A 24,663-nucleotide genomic window follows, 5' to 3' on the forward strand; every position below is an offset into this window, starting at 1 on the left:
GATTTTACTCATATGTTGAATTTAAGGAACAAAATAAGGGCACAAATGGTAAGAAAAGAAATAAAAAATAAGGAAAGAAAGAAAGAAGGAAAGAAACAGTCAAGACCAAACCAAACCAAACAAAAACCAAAACCAAAACAAAACAAAAAACCCAAAACCAAAATCAAAACCAAAAAGCAGACTCTTAGAATGCCTGGGTGGCTCAGTTGGTTAAATGTCTGACTATTGACTTCCACTCTGGTCATGATGTCAGTTTGTGGGATCAAACTCCACATCTGACTCCATGTTGACAGCGCAGAGCATGATTAGGATTCTCTCTCCCTCTCTCTCTCTGCCCTTTCCCCGATCCTGCTCTCTCTTTCTCAAAATAAAGTCAAAAACAAAACAAAACAAAACCCCAGACTTTTAACTATAGAGCACACACTGATAGTTATCAGAGGGATGGTTGGTGGAGAGATGTGTTAAATAGATGATGGGCATTAAGGAGTGCATCTGTCATGATGAGCATCGGGTGTTGCATGAAAGTGTGGAATCATTGTACACCAGAATCTAGTATTATACTACATGTTAACTAATTGGAATTAAAATAAAAATTAAACAAAAATAACACACATTTATTATCTTACAGTTCTATGGGTTAGGAGTCCAACAAGGATTTCATGAGACTAAAATCAAGGTGTCAACCAGGCTGCCTCCCTTCTGGAAGCTCTAAGGGACAATCTGTTTTTTTCCCTTTTCCAGCTTTTACAGACCCTTTACATTCCTGGCTGGTGGCCCCTTCCTCCATCTTCAGCAGTAGCAACAGCAGGTAGAGACCTTCTTTTCTGCCTCCTTCAGTTTTAAGGCCCCCTCCAGGGGGCTGCCCAGATAATCCAGGATGATCTTCCCATCTCAAGGTCCTTCACATAAGCATCTCTGCAGAGTCCCTTTTGCTGTATGATGTAACATATTCACAGGCCCTGGGATTAGACTGGGGACCTCCTAGGCAGGGGGCATCATTTTGCCAACCACCACCCTATTATTAACTCAAGTGACAACTAATGTTGGATGCCCCCTACCCCAAAATCTTTTTTTTTAATTTATGTTTTTAAAAATTTCTTATTTACTTTTGAGAGAAACAGAGACAGCACGAGTAGGGAAGGGGCAGAGAGACAGGGAGACAGAGAATCCTAAACAGGCTCCACACTGTCAGTACAGAGCCGGATGCGGGACTCAGACTCACAAAACCGTGAGATCATGACCTGAGCCCCAAACAAGAGTCCAACACTTAACTAACTGCGCCAGTCAGGGCCCTTTTCTAATTTCAGGGGTTTGGTAAAAGTCAAACACACCTCAAGATGCAATCTACACAAAGGCAAATCAGAAACCAGAGCGCGCGGGAGAGGACCATAACGGTGCCCAAGTACTAGTCTCTTCCGAGTAGGTTTGTTTCCCAGACCTGGCTTTTCGCCACTTTAGGCGGACTTTGCTGGCGGAAATGTTCTCCACGGGGGAAGCTTGCTGTGGTGGAGGAAAGGAAGGTGAAGGCAGAGTGGGGTGCTTGGGACTCCACCAACCCCCTGCTGTGAACTCTGAGCTGGGTCTGAGTGAGCAGTTGAAAGGGATCCGCCCCCGCCTCAGCTGGGATCCAGGTGCGCCTTCCCCGGCGGCCACGAGGGGGCGCCGCGGCCCCGCCTTGGGAACGCACCTGTGCAGAAGCGGGGGCACGAGCTGTTCTCAGCAGGGAGCGATCTGGCGCGCAGGTGGGGGCCCGAGCGCCCAGAGCTTCCAGGCGTTTGGTGCCCCTGCGCGGGTGTCCAGGCCCGGGGGATACGGGGACTGGCCTGGGGCTGAGCCCCTCAGGTGGCGCCATCGTACTGTCTCCTCCAACCCAGGCTCTGAGCAGAGAGGGACGGCGAGAAAGAGAGCGAGGTGTGGGCGCTGCTCCGGCTGGGGCAAGTCCGCCCTCGGGTTCCTCTCAGGTGGCGCAGCGGGCCGGGCGCTGACCGCCCTGCGTGCGCCCCGACGGGCGGAGGGGGCGGGGCGGGAGCTGCAGGGACAGGGAAGCCGAGCGGTGACCAAATCACTGTGGAGGCGAGAAGACCCAGGAGACGGAAGGAGAGGAAGGAAGCGGGTCGGGAAGAGGGGGAGGACGAGGGGCGTCCCAGCTGAGCTCCGACGTGGGAGGGGACCGGGGCGCCGGAGACCGGCCTCGGCGAGCGGGCGGCGTGGCGGGGGTGAGTGGGGAGAGGCCGTTTGCGTCTGGACCCGGCACGGGGCGTGGCCTATGTAAATGAGGCAGCGGCGGGGGCCGTCGCGGGCGGTAGAATCCCGGGGCTGTGGAATCCCAGAGCCGCGGCTCGGATCGTCTCGGGAGACGTGTGTGGGGGGCGGTGAGGCGCGTAGAGACAGGAGCGGGTGCCGAGGGTTGTGGGGTGCGGGGCGGCGAGTGACCGTGTGTGTAGAGTGTGAGGCGTGTGAGGCTGCGTTGGGGCGGCGGGTGTGGCGGTCATACTTACCTGGCAGGGGAGACACCATGATCAGGCAGGTGGTTCTCCCAGGGCGAGGCGAGCCCATTGCACTGCGGGCGCGCTGACCCCTGCGATTTCCCCACATGTGGGAAACTCGACTGCGGAATTTGTGGTAGCGGGGACTGCGTGCGCGCTCTCCCCTGGTTACTGGTGTTCTAAAGATTAGACATACTTGCTTTCGTCCGTGGTACTATGTTCGCTTTTTTTGTTTTCCTTCTACGTTTTGAAACTAGTTAGAACTGAATACTCGTGGGAGACGTAAGCGCACAAGGAGATAAGAATCCAAATTTCCAGGCTCTTCTCACCCATGGCCAGTCCGAGTCCTGATCTGGGACATAGTTGGGTGCAACTCACATGCTTGTGATGCTCTAAGTCTAATGCTCAGCTGACCGACCCTCCAGCCGCCCCTCGTTTCTGCACTTAGTTTTCAAGGCCTCCGCGCTCTCACTGCAGCAGGGTTGCCTCGGAGCTAAGGGCAGTGCTTCNCATCAGCTACATCAGCTCCATCTCGGTGGTGGCCGTAGAAATGTCATAGCGATAGTGTGGCTTCCACGTGATCTTCCCCATGGGTCATTGCCCCATGCCCCCTTTCTTTCAGACGTCCATAGTGGGCCCACTTAGGGCCAGAACCCTGGCCAGGGTTAGGGTTTGGTCCCAGGAGGCTCCAGGCACTGAACCCCCAGCAGTGCAGTGGAGAGCGCATGGAGGCTGCAGGTCAGGCTTCATCTCCACGCTCAAGGGCCCGCCGCCTAGAGTGTGCGCCACGTGAAGGTCGGACCTCAATTTCCCCCTGGCATAGCGTCATCTCTGCNGGCGGTGGAATTCCCCGTGCTGTGGAAGTCCCAGAGCTGCTGCCTGGTTTGTCTGAGGAAGACGTGTGTGTGGGGTAAGCATGGTTGAGATAGGAGTGGGTGCAGAGGGTTCTGGGATGCGGGGAGGCAAGTGACCTTACCTCTGTGAAGCTATGGTGGTGGGAGGCGGTTGAGGTTATATTAGCTAGGTATGGAAAATGGTTTGCCCGAAAAGGGGCAGTTTCGTTGTGGACTTTATGAAGTGTGATCAGTTTGTGTTATTTGGTTTGTACTAACTCTAATCCTAACAATTCCTCAGACCACTGCATTCGTATTGGGCCTTCCTTAGGAAAGATTGAGAGTCATGAGGTCAGCGTGGGGACAGAAGCTGGTGGGCCCTGTGCTTGCTCTCAGGCTCAGGTATAAACTGTCCTTACAACCCTGTGTTGATTTGTAAATTCATGTTTTAAGGTTTTTCTGCTTCTATGTTTTCATTGGGGCTGTGGCTCTTTACTTTGTAAAAGTTTCTCTTCAGAATTTACATTGATGTTTTCCAACTTTGGTTTTCACTTAGGGGAGCGCACCATTAGGGACTCACAGGAACTGGGTGTACTCTCTTTCTGGAACAAAACAAAACGCACAAGATATACAAAATGCAGATTTCCAAGATACCGGGCAAAAGAGGACAGCAATTCTGGACACTTGGGAACACACAGGTGAGCCAAGCCCTACACGACATACGTGCTGCCTGGACAGTTTCCAAGCAAGGGGCGGGCGGGGGAAACTGAAGAGGAGCCCAGTGGACCTTGTGGAGTTGGGGACACTGAGCTGAGAGTCCACAGGACAGTGTGGCAGGGAGGACAGAGCTGTGGAAAGTCAGCAAGAGCTGTTGGGGGGCACCAAGTGTGCAGCACAGTCCTGCTCTGTGTCTCCGTGGGGGACAACTCCAGCAAGTGAGGGGGCAATCGTGTGAAAGGGTTAGAGGGAAGAGGGCCTGCCCCCTCGGCGCTGGGAATACAGCCTGTTGCCAACAGATAGACTGAAAAAAAGTAACCCCCCTAACTCACCAGGCATAGGGTGGAGGACTGGCCACAGTGCTGAGAACTCCTAATTAGCCCTCTGCTGAGCACTGCTCAGGACCACTTAACAAACCATTAAAGCGACACCAGAAGTGATCAAACTGTTTCCAAGTAACTTAAATGCATCCCCGAACAAAACACAAAGATATCCAGCAACCACACAAGGTAAATTCACACTGGCCATTTCATCCAAGATGTTGAGGTATGCAGAGCAGCAGGGGAAATGACCCTGTTGTGCCCGATTCGCGAGTCCCCTGAGACCCCCAAGGAGCCGGCACCGATGCAAGTACAAAAGGGTCTTTATTACAAGCTTGAGCANAGTACGCAGAGCAGCAGGGGAAATGACCCTGTTGTGCCCGATTCGCTAGTCCCCTGAAACCCCCAAGGAGCCGGCACCGATGCAAGTACAAAAGGGTCTTTATTACAAGCTTGAGCAGGGGCTCACCTGCCTACCGGTGTCGTGGCAGAAGGTGAAGCCCCGAACAATAGTGAGCAGGGTTTTTAAGGGGTAAGGGATGGGAGTGTTACAGTGCACACATTGTACATATGGCATCATCACATAAGCACCAATTACAATTGTACAGCAGCACCCATGGTAACAGCTTTGACCATTCAGTATCTGTGAGGTGTTCATTACATTTGGTGGGACCCAATCATGACTTTTGAGGATCCTTTGAAAATGACCAATTATGAGGTGAGTTCAAAGGTCCCACGTGGGGTTCAGGCAAGCGGTGAGAAATTGGCTAGTTTGTACAGAATAACTGCAGTTCCCAGCCTTGAATTAGACCACAGGAATGTTTTTGATTAGCTGACCTGAGGGCGGTCCGAGGATGGCTTTAGCCTTGAGCAATCTGAGGAACTGGGGCTACGTGCAGCCCGAGGTTGCTCTTAATGGAGGCCTTAATTTTAAAATGACGTTACTTAGGCTCTTCAGCCCTTAATGAGGAGACAGATCAATCATGTGAAAATGACCCAAAGCTGACACAGATGTGAGAATCACCAGAGGAGGACATTAAGGTGTTTCTTATAACTGTATTCCATGAGTTCAGCAGATAAATGGAAAATGTGAAAAAGCCCCAATCTCACCTTAGGTGATGAAAACCACAGTGTCTGAAAGGAAGTGTACTACAAGGGGTTGACAGCAATAGAAAATGCAGGAGAAAAACATTTCATAGGATTTGTCTTGAATTTGCAGATCCCTTTGGTTAGTATTGCCCCCTTCACTCCATAAAATCTAATCCATGATCATAGGATGTCTTGAAATTTCTTTAGTTTTCCCTAATCTCTTACAGCAATGTTGTGTAGTTTTCTGTGTAAAGGCCTTTGCCTCCTTGAATTAGTTCATTTCTAGATATTTTATTGTTTTGGTTGCTACTGTAAGTGCAGTTGTTTTCTTAATTTCCTTTTCAGATTGGTCTTTGTTAGTATAGGGAAATACAGTTGACTTTTGTCTATCTCGTCCTCTGCAACTTTACAGAATTAGTTTATTGACTCTAGTATTTTTGTTTGCGAAGTACTTGGGCTTTTTCTCTAGATAGGAGGATGCCATCCACAAATAGAGATACTTTTATTTATTCCTTTCCACACTGTGTTTGGTCAGCTTCAATTTTGAAAGATATTTGGGCTGGATGTGGAAGCCTGCACCTGCCACAGGCTGTGCCTGGATTTTTGGGTCAGAGATGAGCAGTGACGGGAGGTTGCCTGCCTGGGGCCCTGGATGAGCACACACAGCCTGGCCAGGGAGATAGGGGCCAGCAGGAGTCCTCGTTCTTTACAACCATCTCAAATGGAAAGGACCAGAAGACCCTTGGAGGCCCCTTTAGGGAGGGTTCCTGCCCCTCCCCCACCTGGGAATGGCCCAGAAGTGAGAAGTCAGAAAGGGGAAGGGGTGGGGTGGCTGTTGATTCCAGGCCTTAGGGGCCCCTGAAAGCTGTGCCTCATTCCACGTGTGGAGAGCAAAATGGACTCTCTCATTCAAGCAGGGGCCTGGGTCAAGCAATAACGCAAGCAGTTAAAGATATTGCAGCTAGGAGGTACTGCCAAGGACCAGCATCAGCTGACACCCCAGAACTGACAATAATCAGAAACAGAGGAGGGGGCCAAGACTGTAAATCCCTTTAAAAAGGAGAGGATTTCTGCAGCAAACTGTCAGACTCTTCAGAGGTGGCCTCTCTATGTCTGACCACTTCAAAAGGCAGCTGCTTGCCGAAGGCTCTGCCCAGCTGATCCCTGAACAGAACTGAGATCCTTCACTGCTTAAACGTAATAAGCAGTAAGTGCCACCAGCTGTCCTGGCCCAGACCAAGGCCGGGACTGCGTGCCCACAGACTGACTTCTACACCTTCCGTTAGCTTGTTTGTTGTACGGTTTGTCTTATGTTCTGCTCTGTGTGCTGGGTAAGAAGCCAAGTTTAATCACATGGTGAAATTTCACTGAATTTGGAAGCCTGCTTTATAATTGTGATTAACTTTGCTTTATGATCGAATACAGCTGACGTTGTAGAAAGACACAACTCTGTGTGTGTGCCTTATTTAGTGTCAGAAAGGGGAAGCTGCCAAGCCCAAAAGGCAGAGCCACACACGCTTGCAGAGGGAGCACTTTCTCTGTTATAATTTGAATTCAAACCCAAGCTACCAAGGTTCGAAACCCCCTACCAGCTGCAGCATGACCGCTGTGTGGCCCCCATGACCTGTGGTGCTATACAGTTGAGTCTCAGCATTTGAGGTTAGTAGCAGCTAGAATTGAACTAATCTCTCCCTCTCTCCCTTCCTTCGTCTTTCTCTCCTCCTTCCCTCCTTTCTTCACTCTGCCCTTTCTCTCCCTCCCTTGCACTCCCTTCCTTGCTCTCCCTCTCCCTCCTACACATGCTTGCCTACCCTCACCTTCTTTCTCTTCAACTTTCCCTTTTACCCCTCTCCCTGCCACCAGCACACTCAGACTGAGGCTGCTGCACTGCTGTGGGTGGAGTGGGAAGCCCAGTGTCTTTCTAGGTAAGGCCCTCTAGACATCTGTAGAACTTTTACCTGGTTCTAAACAGCTGCTAGAATAAAGACTGTTAAGAACAGCCCCCCCTTTTTTAAAATATAGTTTATTTATTTATTTTTTTTGAGACAGAGACAGAGCATGAATGGGGGAAGGGCAGAGAGAGTGAGAGAGACACGGAATCCAAAACAGGCTCCAGGCTCTGAGCTGCCAGGACAGAACCCGTCGTGGGGCTCAAACCCACCAACTGCGAGGTCATGACCTGCGCCAAAGTTGGGCACTCAACCGCTGAGCCACCCAGGTGCCCCAAGAACAGCCCATTTGAAAAACTTTTACCCAGCTCCATTCCAGGGTTCCTCCAGGACTGAAGACCGAAGAGTCTGCAGTAGAGCTTAGTACCCCACCCCGACCCCGTGGCAGAATGTATCCTTTGTGGAGAGTTTATGGGTGCCTGCTTGGTGACAGGCCCTGCCCTGGCTGCATGGTGAGCAGACCCTAGGTCCTTGCATCATGGAGCCTCCTCTGGAGGCCTAAGGGTGGTGCAGTGGGGGCACAGCTGGTTAGTTCCTTTCCACTATGGAGTCCATGCACTCCAACTTGGGGAGACTTGCTGTGCACAAAAAATGGATGAAGCTGACCAAGAATGGGAAATGCGTGACTTCAGCACTGAGAGGCTGCTGGCCTCACTTGGAGCTCACCTGCTTGCAAGACAGCTCAGAGGGCTTGCGAGATAGGGAGGGCCTTGGGCCCAGGATTTTGGTTCTCAGTCCCAGGTCACTCCCTGAAAATCACCCTGAGGCAGCAGCTGCGAATTGGCGATAGTCTGCCGTACTTGGACGCATTGCCTGATCAGGTCAAGGACTCCTCTGAATCAGAGAACCCAGGGGTCTCTTATTAGAAGAATCACTGCCCAGCTGACCTGTACTACCCTGGAAATACAGTCCAGTATCTTCCAGCTTTGCCTTCAAGAAAAATATGCTCGTTTATGTGGATTATGCATTGAGATTAGGCATATCCCTTATCACCCTAGGCACTGATCCTATGACCCCGCCTCACCCACAAGATTATTAACTCCTCCAGAGCAGGGGTTCTCATGCTTAGCCAGTCCTGGATGATAAGCTTTGCATTTGAGACATCTGATAAACATTTGCAGAATAATACGTGCCTGCCTTTGTTATGACGGAACCCACACTTAGAAGATTACTTCCTGTAATTGAGAGGTTGTGCCTCCCAAGAGAGTGCAGAGAAGGAAAGAAAAGAAGTGGGAGGTGCAGTGGACAGGGATGTGGGGAGACCCTGTGGATTATTACTGGGCAGCATGCTGCCCCCTTGTGGCCTACCAGCTACAGGACAGCCCATGACATTGCTTGGATCCCATTTCTTACACTTTTGGCTCTCAAGACCCTTGTACACTAGAAAAATTATTGAAGATACCAAAGAGCTTTTGTTTATGTGGGTTATGTGTGTTAATATGTATAATATTAGAAATTTTAAAGTTAAAATACTGATTCACTTAAACTAGTATTAGTAAGCCCATATTAACACATCTTTAAATGAAAATTACTATTTTTTAAAGCAAATAAGTGATATCAGTTTTTACATTTTTGTACACCTCTTTAATGCATGGGTTAAAAGAAGACCTCCCTGGATTCTCATATCCATTTCTGCATTCAGTGTGTTTTCTATGTTGTTTTGGTTGGAGATCAGAAGAAAATCCAACCTCACACAGATAAGTAGTTGGAAAGGGGAGGAATATATTAATAGCCTTTAAAAATAAGTACGGATATTTTTCTTTGATAAGTCATCAAAACTCAACAAGTAGAGGTTTCTTAAGGTTAGCTGTAGAATTTGAAACCATATCAGTGAGCCCTTTGTATTCTGTTACATTAAAATCCTATGTCTATTGTGAAATTTGAATGGGTCTTTTATTCAGGCATCATTTTGTAAGTTCATATATTGGTCATTGAAAAATATTGATTCACTGAGTTATCCACACCTTGCAAATGCTGACCCATTTCAATACTTAATATGTACATATATAAATCAGATAAATTAATATCATCACTGATCTTATCAGAAACGTCTTAAAGTATTGAGAAACTGTCAAACTCATGGTAGCCAACACAAATTTTCCAAAATTCTAATTTTTGTTTGAAAGCTCCAATTTCATTATTGCTAATAAATCTCATTGGTTGTTTTCCTTGAAGTAAAAGGTACACTCTGTCCGTTTTTGAGAAGATGTCTGAGATATATATCTATCTCCATGGTTTAGCTGTTCATTGTTCTTTCAATATACTTGAAATGGTGCTACATGAAAAAAAGTGGCTAGTTCAGCTCACCATGCAGTCACACAAGCACTTTTCCCTGAGACGACCATGTTGAGAGAACATTCAGGAAAGGAGCTGCTCTGGCCAAGAGAGGTAAGTATGGCTGGGGAGGGTGACTGGGGCTGGCTCATTAAGAACTTAGCATTTTCATCCTAAGTACACAGAACCAGAGAGGGACAGCCTATATTCTTCCTCCTGCCTGATGCCATCATACAGAATGGGCCCCTTAGCCCTAAGAATTCACTGCCTGGTTGCTACTTGCTACCTCTTGGCTGCCACTGCCAAGTATTCCTATCCCTCACATCCCAGGGTTCGAATCTCATCCCTGAATTTCTCAATTGTAGACCCACCTGCAGAAGCGGACCATTGTCTTCAACTGTGGAACTAGATGTGCAGGAGGTGAGCTTCTCATTGCAAGAACTTTATTACTAGTCATGGTGGGGATACAGCAGAGGCAAGGAGAAACAACAAGTCAGCAAAGTTTGGGAATTGATAGGGTCCCTACAGTATTGATACCAGACTACAGCTAAAGCAGCCCCCTGCTCTCCTTCACACTGCTCCTGGGGCCTTTCTCCCCAGCCCTGGGTCTGGTCAGTTAAATGGGGAGAACAGTAGTTGGAACTGGTACATTTGTGGGGCCCCCTGGAGGGGGCTTTTTTGGGTCCTGCAGGCCTAGGGTAAGACTAGCCCCACTAAGGGCCCCCTGTATGGATTTGGGGCATTCCCTCAGACGGGTCCTTTCTGCAGTCTCAGAAGGCTACCTCCACCCCCTTGAGAGGTGAGAGCCATGCTGGTCTTTGTGGAGATACTCCCCTCATGGAGTACTCCCCTTGTGGAGATACTCCCCTCTCAGCTTGGAGTGGGTGAGGGGCCAGGCATCTTGGTGGGGGTGGTGGATGCATGGGCCAGAATAAGTACTAGCGATGATAGCACATTGTGTGCTGCCTTTTGGAGTGCACCTTTCTGTTCTTTGCCTCCAAGCTACCTGTGCAGGTGGCCCTGGTGGAAAGAAGGTGTGGGGGTGGGGGGTATTGGTCAGTGGCCCCCATCCACAGCCTTGACACTCCTTGAGCAGATCTGTCTTGTTGAGGATGAAAACAGTTTTCCTCTGCCCTTCAAAGTTCATTAGATGAACTAAAAATTAAATTAACATGAGACAGAATAACAGGAGAAAATCAAGGAAAGCTTAAGAAATTGTATACTTCAATACATATATGGCAGAGACCCAGGAAAACTGAGTAACTCCCTGAAATGGCCAGAGCCATCACCTTAAATACCATTGTCAGCTAAAGACAAACGATGTTGGGGACAGGGGGTCAGTTGTGGGAGGTCCCCCGAAAAAAGCACAGCAAACAAGGGCAAAGTTATTGCTTTCTCTATTGATAGCAGTTTCTGGAGACTGACAGTTACACACTCGTCCTGCTGCTGAAGGAGACACCCTTACAAGTGAAGATTTCCCCTATTCATGTAAGGGGCTCTTACAAAAGGGTGACTTCTTGGTTTCCATTGCTTCTTATAGCTCTTGTGTATTTCCTTAAAAAATAACCAGCTTGGAATAATCGATATGCCAAAGAGGCATATCTTGGGGTGGCAAAGTTTGACCCCCTTCAAGGCCAAGAAGTCCCCAGATGTTGGGTTGGCTGGGCTTCCCAGAGGCTGGGGATGAGAAAGGAGCTCAGGGAGCCTTGGGCAATCATGCCTTTTCCCAGGGAGGCGGTACCTGAGCTTATTCATAGGGTGAGGCCTTGCTCTCAGCTTGAGTCTGGTCTCTCCCACTTAACTCTGGGTGCCCTGGACAAAGCCTCCTGGGAGCTTTAGAACTCTGCCCCCTCTCCACTTTCTGTTAGGAATCCACGTGTTCCTCTTCTCTCCAGAAAGCTAGGGCTCAAGTGCTCCCTTACAGGGAGGGAGTGCCCTCTGGGGAGAGGCATCCTGAAGGCCTGAGAGGTGGCAGCTGGAGAAGGAGGGCAGGGCCAGAAGCCAAGTCTGAAGGAAGGAATTGCCAGCTAATGAAGGGGGGGCCACCTGCACCCTGACCTGTGGAACTGGGACAGCACAGGACCCACAGGTATTTTTGAGTGTGAGTGTGAGTGTTTTTTGTTGAGAAGCCCTCTCTCTTGGAAAAGACCGGACTGGTAGAGGACAGTTGGTAGAGGGGTGGGTGCCCTGTTTAGGGAGTGAAGCATGGTTGGGTTAACTGTCGGTGTCTCTTCCAGGGTCAAGGTCCACATTTTCCCATCCGTGTCCTGGGACCACATGAGGGTGCTGCTGTGGCTTCCTGTCTTGCTGGGTCTTGGGACCTGGAGTGAGTTTTCATTTACTGGATCAGAGGGTAACGAAGAAGGATCAGTCTACTCTCAAAGCAGAGAAATGTGCTTTCTCCTTAGGGAGAAAGAATAACTTTGCATTTAGAACACAGAATTTGGACTCTGTAACCTATTTCAAATCCTTGGCCTGCCTCCAGCAACAATTTTAAGCAAATTATTCAGCCCTTAAAACCTTAATTTTCCCACTTGATATTTGAGATAATGTTATGGTTTCCCAAACTTTTCGAGGATTGAATGAGAATGTATATGAAGGACTTTGCACTTACACAATGGGAGCAATGGTTCTTTCTGTGTGATTTTCTATGTCAGTCAGAGTCAATCAGGGGTTTATGCTTGTCAATAAGAGAAAGTTCCTTGGAGATAGGGATGTCAGTTCTACACACAGGAGCTTGGGGCATGCCACCAGATCAGCCCTGGAGGAACTGACTTGTTTTGTGCAGGTAATTCTAATCCCTTCTCCTTGTTTCTATTCAGTAAAAGAGGACCTTGTTCTTTTGAGATGCTTGGATACATTTCCACGTTGTATTTTTCCCCCAATTGTGTATAGATGCATCTCATGAGAAATGGATATATTTCCGCCTTCCTGCCCTTGGCTATTTAACTATGTTCTGGGAGATTCCCTAGAGTTGGTGTTGGAGAAAAGCATGCACATGTTGCTATTGGAGGTAGTCTTCCTGTTCGCCTAGAGGGGTCTCCTGGAAGGGCCGCAGTGATCTGGCCTGAGTCTGTCACTGAGATGCCTGGTACTGGGGCTCTCTGAGGACCAATGCAACATGAAATGTTCCTCTGCAGGTGATTTCTCCTGGAATGAAACACAAGCCAAACGTATTTCAGAGGGCCTTCAAGACCTGTTTCACAACATCTCTCAGCTCATTGATCAAGGAAGACTTGGTCTCAATGGTGAGGAGGCTTAAGGACTGCTGGGTGTTTGCTGTGACCAGTGCTTCTAGAGGCCTGCACTTCCCTTTGTGGCTGGCATGAGGGTGGATGGGGCTGAGAGAGTGAAGCATTAGCAGTCCACCTGCTGGGATGACACAGGCCTTGGGGGTCTGGGTGGTATTGGGAGAGGGCAGAAACCAGGACAGGGAGATTCAGTCTCTTCATTGAGAGGCCCCTAGCCTGAGGATGGAGACCCACACCCTGCCCTCAGGGAGTCGTCAAACTGAAGGGAAGAGCCAGGCCATACCTTGAGGAGATGATGTAGTCCCTTCAAGAAGCACTCAAAACAGGACAAAATCAGAGCCACAGAGCAAACTGTCAATGAGCAGAGTGTGCACAGGGGGCATTAGTGCTGCCCACAAGGGCCTCTCAGGCTTTCCCCAGGGAAGCAGTGGGAAGGAGCTGCTTCCTGAAAGCAGGGGTCCTGGAGCAGAGCAGGGCAGGAGCTGCAGGGTGGAGTCTGTCCCAGGTGAGGACGCCCTGGATGAGCAGAGCATCGGGGCTTCTCTGGACAGGTCCATACTCTGCACTGGGGACAGTGGAAGGGATGTGGAGGTGAGAAGGAGAGGGTGTGCCTGTCTGCTGAAGGCCTCCTCTCAGGGGTCTTCTACACCCAAGGGGCAGACTCAGCCCAGAATGGCGCCCATGGCCTGAGGCGGTAGTGAGGGAGTGCTGGGGCAGGGTGTGCTGAGTGATATCCTCCTCACCTGTGTGGCTACCCCACAGCTGTCTCCACAGTGGTCTCTCACAAGGAGTGGGGGGCAGAAGCTGTTGGCTGCAACACCCCACTGACCAGGCCTGTGGATTTCTTTGTCACTCACCATGTCCCTGGACTGGAGTGTCACAACCGGACTGTATGTAGTCAGAGGCTGTGGGAACTGTGGGCGCATCATGTGCACAACAACAGCTGGTGTGACGTGGCCTACAAGTAAGGGGCGAGGGATACGTGAGGGTACGTGGCCAATGCTGCTCCTTCGGGCACTTCTCTTGCCCTTACTCATCTCTGCTGTCCATTTCCCAGGTCGGAGTTACGTTGGGTTAATAATGAGTAAAATATATAACCCCTAAAAAATTCCAAATGCTTTTGAATTTTCTGTGAGATCTCCTAAAAGAAAGCAAGAAGGTTAAGTAATAACTATACTCCTATTCCCCTGCAAACCTGCTTCACATAGCACATTAACAGTTACAAATGACTACTACATGCATGAATTCATTTGCTCCATCAACAGCATGTAAGGTTGGTCAGGCATGCATTAGTTTCTCCATGGTCCAGGTGAGGGACCAAAGCAGGGATGTTGTTTGATTTCCTCAGTCACACAACTGCAAGGTTGTGGAGCCCAGAGTGGCTCAGAACCGGCTCTTTGCCCACTGCGTGTCCTGCCGCACCACATTCAGGGGGCTCTCACTTTGTGAGGCATCTCTTACCCTAGTGGTCACTCTAGTGGACCCTTTCAGTGCCCAGGACCGCGTGACCTTGGCTTACCTCTGACCTCACCCAGTTATGGACATTTCCTATGCATGGTAATGGCTTCTCACTTCCAGTATCCTCTGCATCTCTCTGCTTTTCCACTTCAGATTTTCACCATCCCTGATGGTGAAGGCAAGTTAATACCCCCCTGGCAGGCAGGGGTTGTAAATAAGTTCCTCAGTCCCTGGCCTTTCTCAGGGACAATCATTAGGTCCATGTACTCAGTTCCTTGGAAGTTCACCCTGTCTGGTGCTGGGTGATGGGAAGCGGGTAATGATTCTAAGCCCCAGGTGGCCATTGTGAAGCCAGCCTAATTGCATTGCACACGCTTTGTTGGGTTTCTTGCTTCTGATTTTCTCTCTTTGCTCCCTCACTCTGGCTTTTGGGATCCCTTCTCAAATAAACTGCCTGTGTCCATGTCCTTGTCTGAGGAGATACTTTCTGAGAAATTATGTAAGATAGTTACCTGGCAGGGAGAAATCACATGAGCAGCTTGCATGGAGATGACACAGGTAGCATGCATTTTGGAGAGAGGAAAGCCATGTTTGAGGCAATATAGAAGCTGAGAAGAATCTCACAGTGTATTTGAGTTTGTGTTAGCAACTGTGGTGGTACCAGGACTTCTCCTCCTTCTGAGTGTGTACGATGATTTACATAAAACCTGGGCATTTGAACAAAGAAGGTAGGGAGTGTGGGGGTAGCTTCTGAATTCTAAGAGAATGTCAATGACTTTGTCTATCCACTGTCTCGGACAAGTCCATGCAAATTCCCCATAGTGAGCACAGCTTGAGCACTTCTCCCCTTGGAGGCTGGTAAGTGGTTCCTCTTGTGGGGATACGCCATAGTGCCAGCTACTCAGCCTGTGTCTCTCTGCTTCACAGCTTCCTGGTTGGAGACGACGGCAGGGTGTATGAAGGTGTCGGCTGGAACATCCAAGGCAGGCACACCCAGGGCTACAACAACATCTCCCTGGGCTTTGCTTTCTTCGGCACCAAGGAAGGTAATGGTTATCCCAGTGTCCTTCTCCAGAGGGTTACCTACTTCTTTGTTTCCACATCGACTCCTCGACCTCCTACTTCCCCAATGATTCACTCTTCTGGAGTTCGCCTCTCCTTTGGCCTCCATGAATGAATGATATTAGTTCTCTTCTTCCTGCTCTGGTTTCCTTCTCAGTCTCTGAGTTGGCTCCTTTCCCGCTGACAGTCTCACAGTGGAGGTGCCGTCCAGCCTTCTCTCTGCAGCCTTGTCACCATTATACACTCATCATGGAGGAATGTGGGCTTCTGCTCTCTTCTATCAGTGACTCACATCTTCCTCTCTGGCTCTCACCCTTCTGCAGTGCCAGGCCCTGTTTCCTATTTCCTGTCGGGAACCTCCTCCTCCTATCTCTCTCACCCCAAGATTTTCTGTATAATTTTTAAAACCACTCTGAGCCTTCCAATTCCTGAGTCCCTTCCACTTTTATTCTTACTGCTGCCCATTCCCCCAGCCAACATCCTAGCATACATGCTCCAGGACCATTCCATTGAGTTTGTTACAATTCTTGCTCATCTAGTTTCTCACTGTCCCTCCCCAATACTCTGTGAGAAAATCCAGACAAGTTTCCTGATTGCTGTTACACAAAGTACAGCCTGAGCTCCAGAGAAGAAGTGACCCAAGGAGAAGAATCAGAAGGCAAGCCCACACTTTTCGTTCCTAATTCCAGGGTGGTTTCCAGCATGCCAGAAGACTGTGTGTTCAGCTTGGTTTGTTTTTGTGACCACTTAATGCTACCTGAGTGCCACCCTGTTAGCTCTGGGGTCTTGAGCACATTACTTTTTAGAGCCTCAAGTTCCTCTCTATAAATATGAGCCTAATAATAGCATCCACCTCAGAGGTTTGTGGTGAGGATTCAAAGAAGTTAATGACGGTAAAGAGGCTGGCACATGCCTGGAAGGGTGCTTGCCAATGGGAAACCCTGGCCCGGCCAGCTGAGCATTCCGGAGTATGGTGCTGCCTCCCAGCTCTTCCATGGAGAAAGAGCAATAAATGAAGTCATAGCAGGTCACTGGGAAAGGTCTTCATCCTGGGCCAGGTGGATCCTTGACTTTCAGGCTTTCCAACCTGGGGGATGAGCCAGTTCCCCTCCAACAGCTTTGTAGGGGCTGGCAGGGCCTCTCATCCTTCTCCCACAATGCCTTGAAACCCAGGCCCGATCCAGGTCCACACAGATGGCTCTCTTTCAGGCCACAGTCCCAGCCCTGCTGCCCTGTCAGCCATGGAGGGTCTGATCTCCTATGCCATCCAGAAGGGCCACCTGTCCTCCATGTATGTTCAGCCACTTCTTGTGAAAGGTGAAAACTGCCTGGCTCCTCTGCAGGAAGCAAGTCCCAAGAAAGGTAAGACTTTCATCCCTACTTGGCCTCCCTTTAGACCTACCTACCCATCCTATGCCCTGATAACTTCCAAATGCCATTGAGAGTGACATTTTCAATAAAGCTTTCATTGGAAGCCTTCTGATGGGCAACTGGTCACCCAACTCTCTGAAACTTTGAGGCTGGTACAACTTGAGACAGACCCTCCAGGTCATACCTCAGACTCCTAGAATGATAGAGCTATGGCATTAGCCTGGTGTAATATATTTCTTGAGTCAGTCAACAATTAGTCACTGAAGATATATTATGGAATAAAACACATAAACGGCTTTATAAAGTTTCAAACTAGGGAGTAGAAAAATACAATAAGCAAATAAACAAGTAAAATATTTGATATTTATAAGGTGAAAAGAGCTGTGGAGGAAGAAAACATGGAGAGGGATAGGCATCTATCACAGATAAGCACAAAAGCACAAATGCACATCTTTCTGAATATAAGAACCAGAAGAACGTTGATTGATTGAAGTGCCTAAGTCACCACCTATACTGACTTCAGAGGAAGGGGTTAGTATAATTTAGGTAATAAACACTAGATAAAAGGTAGATTTGGGATTTAACAAACAGCAACATCAAAACCAGTATAGTTAAGGAGCACCTGGCTGGTAGAGCATGCAACTCTTGATCTTGGGGTCATGAGTTGCAGCCCCATGTTGGCAGTAGAGTTTACTTAAAAAAAATAGGGACGCTTATGTGGCTCATTTGGTTAAGCATCTGACTCTTGATTTAGGCTGAGGTCCTGATCTCATGGTCATGAGATTGAGCCCCCTATCAGGCTCCACACTGGGCATGTACCCTGTTTAAGATTCTCTCTCTCTCCCTCTCCCTCTCCCTCTCTCTGTCCCTCTGTCTCTTCCTTGCTCATGCTGTGCAAGAGTGTGTGCTAGCTTGCTCTCTGTCTCTCTCTCTCAAAGAAACCCAAAACTGACAGTGTAGTTAACCACTTTTGGCCTCTTCTTGGACTTAATATTAGCTCTATTATATGAAAGCTCTGAGTAAATCTGATCTCTGTCTTTGGATTAGCCATCTGCTAATATTAATAATTTCTTACACTGACAGAGAGTTTTAGGGATTATAAGTGAGTCTCAAAGACATGCTTTCAGATGAAAATTCAGCTGATTTGTCCAAACGGCCCTGTTATGCATGTACATACACATATGTACAAGACAATCATTCAGATAAATAAGTACCCTTTGTTCTTGGGAATCCTAAGTATCCATGTACGCTTAAGATCAACATTCCCACTGTCCTCTGGGTTCTGTTTTGGGGTTAGATCCCATGGCTCTATGATTCCTGCCTCTTGAATCTAATCCTACCATGCAGATATACTCACTACCAGGTAGGCTCTCCTGAGTTCCACAGTCAGGGTCAGGTCAAAATGCCCAGAGGGCATGGGGATGTTCAGTAGTGAGGTGGTTGGCATGAGTGGGCACAATGAGTCCACCCGTCGATGTTTTTTTTGCTTCCCTCCTCAGCTTGCTCTGACATTGTCCGTCGATCTGCATGGGAGGCCAGGAAGACCCATTGCCCCAAGATGAACCTCCCGGCTAAGTACGTTGTCATCTTCCACACCGCTGGGAGAACCTGCATCATGTCTGATGAGTGCCGCCTGCTGGTCCAAGATATCCAGTCCTTCTTCATAGACAGATTGAATTTGTGTGACATTGGGTATAAGTAAGTGGACCTGAGGACATGTGGGCTTCTTTCACCTCAGAGCAGACTCTGAACCTTTGAATGGCAAAGAAAGGAATGTTTACTGATTGCCTGCTATAGGAGAGGTACTCCACGTATGAACATGTTGATCTTTCACACAACCCTAGGTGAGCCTTACTTAGGATATAGATAAGGGGGTGGTTGTTCTCCTTGAACATATTCTCAAAATGTGTCTTTTTTAAGTTTATTTATATATTTTGAAAGAGAGAGAGAGTGAGCGAGAGAGTGAGAGAGCAAGCATGAGTGCAAGTGGGGGAGGGGCAGAGAGAGAGGGAGAAAGAATCTCAAGCAGGCTTTCCACTGTCAGCAGAGCCCATCAAGGGGCTGGATCCCATGAACCATGAGATCATGACCTGAGCTGAAATCAAGAGTCTGATACCTCACCAACTGAGCTACCCAGGTGCCCCTCAAAATGTGTTGTTTTTAAAGACTGTATATAGATACAGTGGAGGTCAAGACTGCTGGAAAGATATTAGAGAAAGCCATACACATGCAAGATTGTGAAGCCTGTAGAGAATATCTTCCCTGTCTGAAGGCAGGGGGAGGCACAAGATAATATTCTCTGATTGCTCTAATGCCAAGGTCTATAATCCTTTAATAAAGAGCACACTGACCTAATGGGAGAATAGAAACTTCTTGCAGCATGCTCTCCAAGTTCACAGATAAGATAGATGTATGGGGTTAGACACCGTCTCATATCCATCAGAAATAATCACACTGAGTGTTAAGTCTCAGGATGAACCACCTGAGACTAGCATGATGAACCACTAGCCTAGATAGCATATTTGTACACATTAATCAAAGAAGCCCTTCCTCTAGAGGCTTCATGGATTAGCTAGTGGAGCTGGATTTTAGTCCTTCCTTGCATCCTGGCCAGGCACTCTGTGCAGGGTGCAAGAAACGTAGCTGTGTGCAATGGCCCTGCCTTAGCTAGATTTACCATTACTTAATATGTAATTATGGGGTGATGGCCTCTCCTTCCTCCATCCTGTTATAGATGCATCTCTTTCAAGATAGGAGAAAGCTTCCTCTGACACCTTTCGCCTATGAAGATTTGCCAAGTGCTTTTCTAGATCCTGCAGTGCAGTGTTATTCACAGGCTGTTCTCTTTGATTATAATAGATACCTGAATATTGACTTTATTTTGAAACTAAACTGGAAAATGATGTGTGCTGAGAGAAGACCTTTCCCTTTTCCCATTCAGGTTTCAGTAGCCAGTTTCCTGTCCCTTGGCTTTGACCTTTATTGTATACCCTGTGCCATAACTTTCATGACCCTAGCACTTGGTCATCTTGAGATAATCTGTAGTCAGGAGTAAACACCCACTTGCTATAAATTAATTCACTGAGAACACGATTGAGTGCCTACTCTGTGTGGCATGAGGCTATGCTCTGGGGACACTAGCAAATGTAGCACAGATATGGTTCTTGACTTGATGGAGATAGCACTGCTGAAGGAGAAAGATAATTAAATGAATAAAGCCCAATAGAGTACATTAAGTGTTATGATAGAGGGTGCAGAGTGTTAGCACCTTTTGTTAGCTTCCTGGGGGATTGGGTGTGGGGACACACTACTCAAGAGGTAACATCAACTGGGACCTAAGAAATGAGTGAGCTTGACAGAGGAGGGGGAAGAGTGTTTTGGGCAGAGAGAAAGGACCTCTGTGGAGGGTCCTGGATGCCAACCTGAGAATGGTGTCTTTGAGAAACTGAGAGAAGTTTATCATAATAAAAATAGATGCTTGGATGCCTTGGTGGTTCAGTCAGAGTGTCAGACTTTGGCTCAGATCACCATCTTGCAGTTTGTGAGTTCAAGCCCTGCATTGGGCTTGCTGCCATCAGCGCAGAGCCTGCTTCCTTTCTCTCTCCCTCTCTCTCTGCCCCTCCTCTGCTTGCATTCTCACTCTCTCAAAAATAAACATTAAAAAATTAAAAAATGATAAAAACAGATGCCAAAGAGAGGGATGGTGGAAGGTAAGGAGGCAGACAAGGGCGCGCATTATGAGGGATCTTGTCACTTGAGCTGCGGAGTTTGGACTGTGTGCGAAGGGCCTAAAAGTAGGTTTGAGATAAGATTTGTATCAGGAAGTCCACTCACAACTTCAGGAATTGAACAGAAAAGGGCAAATCTGCAGGTGGCGAGATCAATTGAAAGAAGACCAGGGTGGTGACGTGGCTGTCATGGGGAGAAGCAGAGAGATCTAAGAGGTCAGTAGAGATTAGTGGTGGGTGATGAGGATGCCAGGGTTGATCAAGGACAGTGGTCGGGAGAGGCAGTGGAGAAGCCATGGTTAACTGAGGGGTGAAGCAGTGGACTCACGCTCACCTTCCTGCCTGGGACCTGTGTGAGGATGGATGGTGGTACCTTTCACTAAGTGGGGAGCCTGGAAAGGAGAACTGGTGGGGAAGAAGGTGGTCCGGGTGTGGACACATACATTTTCCTAGATGGCAGTTGAAGATAAGGAGGTAATGGCCTTGTCTTGGGCAGCATCCTGAGGAACCCCACATTTAAGGAAAGGACACAGGGAGATGAGGTACAGAGGAATGAGAGGCAGCCACAGAAGACCACCGGGAGAGTGGGGTGCGATGGAAGTAAAGGGGAGAGAATGGGGTGCAGAAGGATCAGGCAAGGCAGGGCTGGAGAAGTGTACTTTGTCTGTAGTGGTAAGGTGGCCACAGATCACCTCTGGGGAAACATTGTCATTGGCAAGGTATGAGGAAAGCAGGTTGCAGGGATGGCAGCTGTCACTCTTCCTAGACTGTGAGCTCCTTGGGGCAGCAGCAGTGTGCTAGAGCTGGATGGGCTCATGAGAGGGGATCGTTGGAGAGTCAGAAATTTTGTGAACCTTTGTTAAATCACTGGTGGATTAAAATCAGCCATGGTAGGAGCTTTACACCACAGAATCAATAAAGGGAATAATCAGGGCTTCCTGCCCTTCACCCTTTCTGATGAAAGCTGGTTTACCACCACCTCTGACAAAGACTGTCTTTTTTGTAACTCAGTGCTTAGAATTTAATGACTAATAAGTGTCTGCTAAGTAGAGGCATGAGTGATCAAATGAATGAGTGAATGAATAAATGAAACAATCCCAGAATGCCTGTCTATCATGCTGATCTCCTTCTCCCATTATGGTCCTTTAGCTTTCTTGTAGGGCAGGATGGTGTCATTTATGAAGGAGTGGGCTGGAATGTCCAAGGCTCCCGTGCTCCCGGATACAATGACATTGCGCTGGGCATTGCCTTCATGGGCACCTTCTTGGGTAAGTGCTTTGGGCAGTGACAATGACCTCTCATCGTATGGTGTCTGAAAGAGTGCATCTCATATGGAAGACAACAGCATCAAGCTCAGGCATCACTTCAGACTCTGTGTATGCTGGACTTCCCATGCTTCAGATTTGAGGTTTGACAAAGCTAAATTTGACCAGGAATGACCTCCCCAGCCATAATGCCCACACACACCCAACCAAATGCCTCTCTCTTCTGACATCAAAGGTATATATAAGACAAGGGGAAAATACCTTTGTGCATATTTTTTGCGAAGTTTTTACGATGGCAACAATGTGGCGACCCTTGTCTTACTTGCCACAGCCCTGAATGAGTCACTGTCTCTGCATCCAAAGTATACACTAAGAATTGTCATTGCTCAGAGCTCTTGACCAGAGTTTGTTTAGACTCAGCTTTTGCTGAACATCTGGGAAGAGGAGACCATGTCACTAGGGACTAATTGAGGCTGATACTAAAATGGACATTGAGTGGGGTGAGGGGTGACCCAGGAAGGTACCTATAGATGGGGCTGGGCATGTGAAGGTGCCGGAAGCATAGCTGTGGCCAAAGCAAGGTTTCTCAGTCTCAGCACTATTGACATCTTAGATCAGGTCATTCTTTGTAGAGGGGCTGTCGTGTGCATTGTAGGACATTTAGCAGCATCCCTGGCTTCTACCACCAGATGCTTATATCACTATTTGCCTAGCTATGACAACCAAAAAATGTCTCTACATAGTGCTAAATATCCTATGGGAGACTAAATTTCCCCAGTAGGGAACTATCAGGCTAAATATATACAGCAGACAAAGGCTCTGTACATCCCCAAACAATTGTATATTTTATCCCAGGCTCTGCTACCGTCATTTGGAAAGAACTCTGGTGCTGAGGAATCTGAGTCTTGGTTTTCTGTCTATCGGGTGTCAATAGTGGAATATATTATCTTGGTTGTAGGGTATCCAGGAATGGGTCTTCCCTAGAAAGGATGCCTTGGAATTCTAGAACAGATGGCTAATTCTGTTTTGTAGGTACCCCACCGAATGCCGCAGCCCTGGAGGCAGCCCAGAACCTGATCCAGTGTGCAGTGGACAAGGGGTATTTAACTCCCAACTACCTGCTGGTGGGGCACAGTGATATTGTCAATACACTGTCTCCTGGGCAAGCTTTGTACAACATCATAAAGACTTGGCCTCATTTCAAACACTGAAGGAGCCCCTGCTCCTTCTCAGACTGCTTCTCCCGCCTGGCTGCTGGGCCTCCCCTGTCCTCACCCCCCATCCTGACTCAACACCTGGTGTCCCCTCCAAGTCAGCCCCATCCTGTCCCTCCTTTCTCAGGTTAGGATGCTCCTCTCCTGCTAGCACCACCCCCCAGCAGCCCCAAACCCCGGAGCCGGGCATAGCCAGGCCTCTGAGTGAGCCCCACCGTCCTCACCCCTCCCCTTCCCCTCCCCTGGGCTCCCAGCTGCTAAGCCAGGTGGGAAGATGGGCTGATCCTGGTTTGGCTTCTCTTTCCCTTTCCGGCTGCCCCTCTGCCCCATGTACCTTCCCCTGCCAGCTTCCCAGCAGCCCCCAAGCCGCACACAGGACCCAGGTCAAGGCCCAAAACCCCTCTCTGCTCACACACCCGCTTGTGGGCATGTGAACGCAGCCCTTATTTCAGGGCTCATTGCTTACAGGTGTGCTTGTTCTCTCCACTGGATTGTGAGGGTTCCCGGGTTCATGTGCCCCCATGTCCTTGATCCCTCAGCAGCGTCTGGAGTCTTGTATGTGCTACAGATGTTTGTTGGAGAGGTGGATGAATAAACAAATGTGTGAGTAGAGTCCCTGCTTCTCTTTCCAGTCTGTTCCGCCATCCCCTCTCTTTGGGGACACCTTCTGGGGCTGTTCCCCATCCTGCCATTTTCTCTGTTCTTGCCCCTCCCAGTCTGAGGCTCCGAGCCAGCTCTGGCCACTTGACTGGAATGGTTGCTGTGGCTCTAGGGTCCTGTGTCCTGTCCTCCCCAAGCTCCCCGAGGGCAGAGACAGTACTCCTCCAGGCCCAGCGTGGCGGTGTCCACACAAGCCACCTGCGCCTGCACCTTAAACCGATGCTCATGGATGAAAACTGTAAACTAATATCTCAAACCCCATGCTAAAAATATCAAGATAATGATGTAAGATATGGAATGAATTAATTAGAAGTATAAAAGTATAAAATCAGTCAATAGAACTCAGGAGAGAATAAGAACTACAATAATTCAGAATTTCCATTTCAGAAATGATCAGTTAAATGATGAATGCTGAGGTGTATTAAAGGAATGGATTTTAAGGAGAAAACTTTGCTTTGGCCATTCAGAGAAAAAAAAGAAAAAAGTGATTAATAAGAGAAAGAAGCAGGTCATCAAACTTTTGAACAACACTTTAGGCTAGGAAAAAATAGAACGATATTTTATTTTTTATTTTTTAATGTTTTTATTTTATTTCAGAGAGAGAGAGAGAGAGCATTCAAGAGGGGGAGGGGCAGAGAGAGAGGGAGACACAGAATCTAAAGAAGGCTCCAGGCTCTGAGCTGTAAGCACAGAACCTGATGTAGGTCCTAGGTGCCCCAATAACATTTCAATAATAGGAGAGAAATGTGGGATGACCCAGGGATTTTATATTCAACCAAATTGACTTTCAAGTACAAAGGTCACAGACAGCTCATCAACACATAAGAACTCTCGGGATACCATCCCATTAGTCCTTCCTTAGGAATCTCCAAGAGAATGGCCTCCAATAACCAAAATAAGACACAGGGGTAACAGCCAGAGCTAAGCATCTAATGCATATGGATTTATAAGTGAGGACTACTGGAGGATTATTAGAGAGCCAGGAC

At 48.3% G+C, this 24,663-nt stretch overlaps 1 protein-coding gene, 1 long non-coding RNA gene and 1 other non-coding gene across 7 annotated transcripts; 2 read left to right on the plus strand and 1 right to left on the minus strand.

Annotated features, from left to right (window-relative positions):
* Positions 1–595: 595 nt before the first annotated feature.
* On the minus strand, positions 596–2,158 carry LOC144244830 (uncharacterized). Its single transcript, XR_013339081.1, has 2 exons — positions 1,688–2,158; positions 596–932 (listed from the first exon to the last, which is right to left on the minus strand). It is a non-coding gene; the product is annotated as an uncharacterized LOC144244830 (long non-coding RNA).
* A 332-nt stretch (positions 2,159–2,490) lies between these two features.
* On the plus strand, positions 2,491–2,653 carry LOC144244853 (U1 spliceosomal RNA). The gene has a single exon (XR_013339085.1). It is a non-coding gene; the product is annotated as a U1 spliceosomal RNA (small nuclear RNA).
* Positions 2,654–3,368: 715 nt separating this feature from the next.
* LOC144244817 (peptidoglycan recognition protein 4-like) lies at positions 3,369–23,629 on the plus strand. Of its 5 annotated transcripts, none has more exons than XM_077780144.1 (15): positions 3,369–3,396; positions 3,876–4,017; positions 7,495–7,785; positions 9,576–9,782; positions 10,034–10,088; positions 11,564–11,757; positions 11,906–11,994; positions 12,809–12,916; positions 13,682–13,883; positions 15,305–15,423; positions 16,020–16,097; positions 16,649–16,801; positions 18,310–18,508; positions 21,688–21,806; positions 22,836–23,629. In XM_077780144.1, exons 7-15 carry the CDS (start codon positions 11,946–11,948, stop codon positions 23,012–23,014), a joined length of 1,206 nt encoding a protein of 401 aa, XP_077636270.1. In that variant the 5' UTR covers positions 3,369–3,396; positions 3,876–4,017; positions 7,495–7,785; positions 9,576–9,782; positions 10,034–10,088; positions 11,564–11,757; positions 11,906–11,945; the 3' UTR covers positions 23,015–23,629. The 5 variants fall into 5 exon arrangements, with proteins under 5 accessions (XP_077636270.1, XP_077636271.1, XP_077636269.1 ...); XM_077780145.1 differs by lacking the exon at positions 3,369–3,396 and adding an exon at positions 3,655–3,721 and having other exon boundaries at positions 11,564–11,769; XM_077780143.1 differs by lacking the exon at positions 3,369–3,396 and adding an exon at positions 3,655–3,721.
* The last annotated feature ends 1,034 nt before the right edge of the window (positions 23,630–24,663 follow it).

The sequence above is a fragment of the Crocuta crocuta genome, unplaced genomic scaffold, assembly GCF_008692635.1.
Source record: "Crocuta crocuta isolate KB4526 unplaced genomic scaffold, BGI_CrCroc_1.0 scaffold364, whole genome shotgun sequence".
NCBI classification, from domain to species: Eukaryota; Metazoa; Chordata; class Mammalia; order Carnivora; family Hyaenidae; genus Crocuta; species Crocuta crocuta.